This window comes from Kryptolebias marmoratus, linkage group LG15 (assembly GCF_001649575.2).
Source record: "Kryptolebias marmoratus isolate JLee-2015 linkage group LG15, ASM164957v2, whole genome shotgun sequence".
In the NCBI taxonomy this organism is placed as follows: Eukaryota; Metazoa; Chordata; class Actinopteri; order Cyprinodontiformes; family Rivulidae; genus Kryptolebias; species Kryptolebias marmoratus.
In genome coordinates, this window is record NC_051444.1 from 33,427,886 (window position 1) to 33,435,808 (window position 7,923).

The 7,923-nt window shown below is 42.7% G+C and overlaps 1 protein-coding gene across 3 annotated transcripts in view; it reads right to left on the reverse strand.

The window, feature by feature from the left end:
- The window catches only part of large2 (LARGE xylosyl- and glucuronyltransferase 2), a 121,978-nt gene that overhangs the window by 49,344 nt on the left and 64,711 nt on the right, over window positions 1–7,923 (reverse strand). For all 3 annotated transcript variants that reach the window (XM_017438776.3, XM_017438777.3, XM_017438775.3), the window contains exon 4: window positions 2,553–2,635. In XM_017438776.3, the coding sequence (XP_017294265.1) occupies window positions 2,553–2,635 (83 nt within the window). The remainder of the gene's footprint in view (window positions 1–2,552; window positions 2,636–7,923) is intronic.

Here is a 7,923-nt window from a genome sequence, read left to right on the forward strand (position 1 = left end):
TTCTCTGCTCACAATATAAACCCCTTGTCCAGAGACTACCTGTTACAAAAAGGACTGTGAGAAAGTGGTCACAGGAAGCTGAAGAAGCCCTACAGGGTTGTTTTGATGCTACTGATTGGATTTCTCTTTGCAAGCCACATGGAGAGGACATCAACGTGTGTGCCATGACTGAGTGTGTGACCGACTATATAAACTTCTGTGTGGACAACACCATCCCCACCAGAACAGTGAGATGCTTCCCTAATAACAAACCCTGGATCACCAGTGAACTAAAGGAACTGTTAAACAAGAAAAAAAAGAGCCTTTGGGGAGCGAGATACAGAGTTATTAAGGAGTATACAGAAGCAGCTCAAAGTCAAGAACAGAGACAGCAAGGAGGTGTACAGGAAGAAGCTGGAGAGTAAACTGCAAATATTAAAGACGTGTGGTCAGGGATGAAGAAGATCACAGGCTTCAAGCAGAAGGAAGATTGTGTATATATATATATATATATATATATATATATATATATATATATATATATATATATATGCAGTCAGTCTCTGCTACACTTACCCTTTCCCCCCACTCCCCTACACACACACACTCCTTTGTGCACCGATTCACTGATGGTTGAAGGTCATACAAACAGCTTTCTATTACAACATTGTGGCCTGCCTACTCTAATGCTAGATTCAGATTCAGTCTTGATTCATTAAAATAATTCATGCAATTGGGATTCTCATCTTGAGATACCCTTATTGTAGAGAAAATCTGGTCTGGCACTTGTAGGTAGCCATCTTCTCTATATGGTAAGCCTGAGATGCCACAACAGGACAAAAAAAACAGGTCTAGATTCAGATCCAATCAAAATGTAATTACAAATAATTCCATTTGAACATAATACAATGCAATCACATACAGTACATTTTGAAATGTCAATTCGTAGAAAGGTTTTTTTATCTACGGAAACCAGCAGATTGTGTTGAATCTTCACTTTGTTGCAATCCCCCTTTCTGAGCAGTATATTGGTGACAGTGGAAAAGAACAACTCCCTTCAGATAGGAAAAAACCTCTAACAGAGCCAGAAATGGGGGCCATCTGCCAGCCCATTATTTCAATATAATGTCATAAAAATAAATTTCTAAGTATGTCCTCTCTTGGCTTCAGTAAATCTTGAAACTGAAAAATAAACTAAGAACATTTTTTTCCTCCTCATTTTATTGATTTATTTTGAGTTACCCTGAAGCAAAATTGTACAGTAACCTCACCAGTTTAATCAGAAAAAAAAATTGGCATCTTCCTCGTTTCACAAGACTGTAGCTCACACAGGTGCACTTATTTAACTCTAAATGAACTTGAGTGTTGTGTAATACATTTTGATTTGATCATATATGTAATATTATGATAACTGTATTTTTATATCTGCCCAAACAGTTTGAAATCTCAAAAACTTTAGACAAACAGTGACATTGGGTCATGCCGTGATTAAAAAAATATTTTTTGGAAGGTGAAGAAACAATGTAAAGATGCACTCTGGAAAATCTACATAGGCCTTTCAGAAATGTGTTTGCAGTTACAAAAACTTCTTTTAAAAATTACATTTGGGTACTCTGCAAATAAAATGGACTAAATAATAATGCATTGATGCATAAATCTTTTAAAATTTCTGCATGAAAAAACTATCATCTTATGTGCCAGAGCTGACTGACATTCATAGAAATTCTGCTAACAGCAACAACATGCTAAAAATATGTTAAACTTTTGAAACCATCAAACATTTTTAAAGTAAACTACCAGGGTGGTTCTGCTTCAAGACTGACTCTGCCTGCTCTACAGTGCCTATTAAAAGTATTTACCCTCTTTGGTTTTTTTATGTTTGATTATTATTTAATTTATTTGCTATACATCAATCATGGTCAATATAAATTGGCCTTTTTTTTTTTTTTACAAAAAACAAAAAAAGTTATTTAATGTGAAATGATTTTTTTTTACAAAGTAATACCAAATAAATAAAAATATACATAATTAGACTGAATGATTGCATAAAAAATCACCCCCTTTAAAGTGATTGGCCTAATTCAACTCATAAAAAAGATTATTGAAAATTACAAGTCAAGTGGTGGATACAAAAGGATTTCCAAAGCCCTAAAAATCCCCAGGAGTTTTTGTAAATCTATCATCAAGAAATGGAAGAAATGTGGGACGTGTTGATCTACGGAGAGCAGGCCCCTCATATCCTTACAAACTGAGTTAACATGCAAGGAGTAGAATTGTGAGAAAGACCACCCGTGACCACTCTGAGGGAGTTACAAGCTTCAGAAAGTGAGGTGGTAGAGACTGTGCACATAACAACTGTTGCCCAGGTTCTTCACCAGTCTAAGCTTTATGGAAAAGTGGCACTGTTGAAGAAAACATATTTTAAATCTTGACTCTAGTTTTAATGAGTTTTGGTAAAGTTTAATAGGGAATAACTACTTTTTATAGGTACTGTACATTAGGTTGAGTTCTACTGAGAAAATGAAAATTGGTTCAATAAAAAATAATCAACTTAGAATAAAGTTCAGACTCACCTGTGAAAGAGGATGGATTTTACAAGTGTGACCACATCTCTGCTGGCATTGTGACCGGCACAAACGCATGCTACATGAATCAACTGCGGAAACAACAGAAGAACCTTTGTGTTTTATCAAAATCCTTACAGGTAGTCATTTAATTTCAGCAAAACTTTAGATTTTTTGAATTGTTTGCTTGTTTACTTTTATTATTCCTGTTAAAACTAATAATACTGTTTCTGAGCCATGAACACTTCACCAAACAACTGTTTTACATAAAAAAGATTATACTGGAATATACTCAAGTACTGGTGATCAAATTTTTACTCTCATGTGTATTTCTGCCACATGACCATTCAAACAAAGCAGTGTGGTTAGATACCTCACTCTGTTTTAAGAGAACTGTAGTAACCCTGGTAATCAAAAGTTCTCTGTCAAACCTTGCTTGATATCTCACTATGGAAGATTTATTCAACTCCTAAATTGCATGCTTCGAAGCATAAGAGCACCTCAACCTAAAAAAACAAACCATGAAGCTCAAAACCTTGAGCCCACCCCAAAAGCTGGTGTAGAGCTAAGATCCCACATTAAGAACTGAGTGCACCAGAAATGACACAGTAACATCTAGGGGGTAAAATCTAAAGAAAGTATGTGGGGATATCCAAATAGCAGCTGCACTGATATCACAGACAGAAACACCCATGAAAAGGGCCCACAAGGTAGAAATACCTCTGGTAGCATGTGCTCTCAGGTGATCTGGAGGCTGTAGCCCCTGGCACACATAGGCCTCCCTGATTGCCGCCACAATCCAGAGTGACAGGCACTGGCTGGATAGAGGCTTTCCTTAATGGCAGGGAGACCAAGACACCAAAAGCTGGTCGCCTCTACAGAAATCTTTAAAGCTGAACTGAAAACTATTAAGCCAACATCAGTTGAAAGAAGATCATAAAATATGTTTATTGTTAGATTTTCTAAAAAGATATATAGTATTTTTTAAAAAGACAAACATTGAAGAAACCACTGAGGTGTTTTTGGCTTTTGGCTTTTTGGCCTGATATGTGACGTCCACAGAGTCGCTAAGGTTCACGAGCATTCAGTCATTCAACAGTGAGTGGATGAATACTGGTACAATATACAGTTGAAACCAGAAGTTTACATAAAGTATATAAAAAAACACATATGCATTTTTTTTACAGTCTGACGTGAAATCAGAATAAACTTTTCCCATTTTAGATCAATCAAGATTTTCAAAATTATTTCTGTTTGTTAAATGCCAGAATAATGAGAGAGATAATGTTTTTAAGGGAATTTTTATTACTTTCTTCAAAGTCAAAAGTTTAAATGCACTAACATTACTATGCCTTTAAACAATCTGGGACATTTAATGTTATGTCTTTGAAAGCTTCTGACAGGTTTATTGATTACATCTAAGATAATTAGAGACAACTGAGGATGTAATTTAAGGCACACCTGAAACACACTGCTTCCTTGTGTAACATCATGGTAAAGTCTAAGGAAATCAGCCAAGAAGAGGAAGAGAATTGTGGACTTGCACAAGTCTGATTCATCCTTGGGTGCGATTTCCAGATGCCTGAAGGTGCCTTGTTCATCTGTATGAACAATTATACACAAGTACAAACAAGATGGGAATGTCCAGCCATCATACTGCTCAGGAAGGAGACGGGTTCTGTGTCCCAGAGATGAACGTACTTTGGTCTGAAATGTGCATATTATCCCAAGAACAAAAGCAAAAGACCTGGTGAAGATGCTGGCTGAAGCTGTCATTATCCACAGTGAAACGAGTCCTGTATCGACATGGGCTGAAAGGCCACTCTATCAGGAAGAAGGCATTACTTCAAAAGAAACCTAAAAAAGCCAGATTAATAATTGAAAATGCACACAGGGACAAAGACCTTAATTTTTGGAGACATGTCCTATGGTCTGACGAAACTAAAATTGCCATAATGACCATCGTTACATTTGGAGGAAAAAGGGGGAAGCTTGTAAGCCTGAGAACACCATCCGAACTGTGAAACATGGGGTGGCAGCATTATGTTGTGGGGTTGTTTTGCTGCAGGAGGGACTGGTGCACCTCACAAAATAGATGGCATCATGAGGAAAGAACATTATGTGGAAATACTGAAGCAACATCTCAAGACAACCAGGAAGTTAAAGCTTGGGTGCAAATGGATCTTCCAAATAGACAATGACCCGAAGCATACTGCCAAACTGGTTATAAAGTGGCTTAAGGAGTGGCTTAAGGATAACAAAGTCAATGTTTTGGAATGGGCATCACAAAGCCCTGATTTCAAATCCTATCAAAAATTTATGGGCAAAGCTGAAAAAGCATCTGTGAGCAAGGTTTAAACTTGCTATACAGTTTATTCATCAAGATCAGACATTTATGTCTTCTTTAAAATTAATTGTTTGAACCGGCCAGAAAATACCAGTAGAATTTCATGTTTTGGCTTCCCATTTATCCATCCATCCATCCATCCATCCATCCATCCATCCATCCATCTTCTTCCGCTTATCCGGGGTTGGGTCGCGGAGGTAGCAGCCTCAGTAGGGAGACCGAGACTTCCCTCTCCCCAGCCACTTGGGCCAGCTCCTCCGGGGGAACCCCAAAGTGTTCCCAGGCCAGCCGAGAAACATAGTCTCTCCAGCATGTCCTGGGTCTTCCTCTGGGTCTCCTTCTGGTGGGACTTGCCCGGAACACCTCACCAGGAAACGTCCAGGAGGCATCCTAACCAGATGCCCGAGCCACCTCAACTGGCTCCTCTCGACGTGGAGAAGCAGCGGCTCTACTCTGAGTCCCTCCCGGATGACCAAGCTTCTCACCCTTTTCTCTAAGAGAGAGCCCAGATACCCTGTGGAGAAAACTAATTTCAGCCGCTTGTATCCACAATCTCGTTCTTTCGGTCACTACCCAAAGCTCGTGACCATAGATGAGGGTAGGAATGTAGATCGACCGGTAAATCGAGAGCTTTGCCTTTTGGCTCACCATGACAGATCGGTACAGCGCCCACATCATTGCAGACACAGCACCAATCCGCCTATCAATCTCCCGCTCCATTTTTCCCTCATTCGTGAACAAGACCTAACAGCCCATATTAAAGGTCCTGGTACTCCATACTCACAGAATACCCCCCATAGGATTCCCCGAGGGACACGGTCGAACGCCTTCTCCAAGTCCACAAAACACATGTAGACTGGTTGGATGAACTCCCACACACCCTCTAGGACCCTGTTGAGGGTGTAGAGCTGATCCAGTGTTCCACGACCAGGACGAAAACCACACTGCTCTTCCTGAATCCGAGGTTCAACTATCCAACGGACCCTCCTCTCCAGAACCCCCGAATAGACCTTACCAGGGAGGCTTAAGAGTTTGATGCCTCTGTAGTTGGAACACACTCTCCGGTCCCCCTTTTTGACACCACCCCGGTCTGGCAATCCAGGGGACCTACCCCTGATATCCACGCAATATTGCGTTAGCCAACACAACCCTACAACATCCAGAGTCTTAAGGAACTCCGGGCGAATCTTGTCCAGCCCCTGGGGCCTTGCCACCTCTGTGACCTCGGCACCGGAGATTGGAGAGCCCAACCCAAAGTTCCCAGGCTACACCCCCTCAATGGAAGACATGCAGGTGAGATTGAAGAGGTCTTTGAAGCATTCCACCCACCAAGCCACGGTGTCCCAAGTCGTGCTCAGAAGCACACCATCCCCATTATAAACAGTGTTGGTGCTGTACTGCTTTTACTGCAGAATCGCCTCAAAGCAGTGCGGAAGTCTTTCTCCATGACCCGCCAAACTCCTCCCATGCCCGAGGTTTTGCCTCAGCGACCACCTGAGCCACATGCTGTTTGGACTGCCCGTACCTGTCAGCTGATTCTGGGGTCCCACAGGCCAAGAAGGCCTGATAGGACTCCTTCTTCAGCCTGATAGCATCCCTCACTGCCCCCGCGACAGGCACCAACTACCTTGCAGCCACAGCTCTGATAAGCCGCCTCAACAATGGAGGCACAGACCATGGCCCACTCGGATTCAATGTCCCCCACCTCCCTCAGAACATGTTCGAAGTTCTCCCGGAGGTGGGAGTTAAAGCTCCGCCTAACAAGAGACTCCGCCAGATGTTCCCAACAGACCCTCACATTACATTTGGGCCTGCCATTTCTGACCGGCATCCTCCCCCACCATCGGAGCCATCTCACCACCAGGTAGTGGTCAGTTGACACCTCTGCCTCTCTCTTCACCTGCGTGCCCAAGACATGTGGCCGCAGACCAGATGAAACAACAACAAAGTCGATCATTGAACTGCGACCTCAGGTGCCCTGGTGCCAAGAGCACATATGGACACCCTTATGTTTGAACATGGTGTTCGTTATGGACAATCCATGATGAGCACAGAAGTCCAACAACAGAACACCGTTCGGGTTCAGATCAGGGGGGCCGTTCCTCCCAACCACACCCCTCCAGGTCTCACTGTCATTGCCCACATGAGCATTGAAGTCCTGCAGCAGAAGAAGGGAGTCCCCAGGAGGGGCACTCTCCAGTACCCCCTCCAAGGACTCCAATAAGGGTGGGTAAACCCCAACGTACAGGCACCAAAATGGGGGGAAAATGTATAACTATTCCTGCTCGGCGCCTCTCACCAGGGGCAACTCCAGAGTGAAAGAGTGTCCAACCCCTCTCAAGGAGACATGAGCCAGAGCCATGCATTGAGGTGAGCCTGACTATTTCTAGCCAGAACCTCTCAACCTCACACACCAGTTCAGGCTCCTTCCCCACCAGAGAGGTGACAATCCATGTTCCAAGAGCCAGCTTCTGTAGCTGAGTATCAGACCGCCAAGGTCCATACCTTCAGCCACCACCCATCCTACAATGCACCCAACCCCTTTGGCCCCTCCCATAGGTGGTGAGCCTATGGGAAGGGGGACCCACGTCTTCTCTTCGGGCTGTGCCCGGCCGGGCTCCATGGGTGAAAGCCTGGCCACCAGGTGCTCGCCAACGTGCTCCACCTCCAGGCCTGGCTCCAGAGTGGGGCCCCAGTGACCCACGTCTGGGCAAAGGAACACTGCATCCAAAAGTGTTGTTCTTCATAAGGGATCTTTGGGCTGCACTTTGTCTGGCCCCTCACCTAGGGACCTTGGGTGACCCAACTAGGGGCATGAAGCCACTGACAGCATACAGGTGCTGGTCATAAAATTAGAATATCATGAAAAAGTAGATTGATTTCAGTAATTCCATTTAAAAAGTGAAATTTGTATATTATATTCATACATTACATACAAACTCATATATTTCAAATGTTTATTTCGTTTAATTTTGATGATTACAAATGACAACAAATGAAAATCTCAAATTCATCATTTCAGAAAATTAGAAT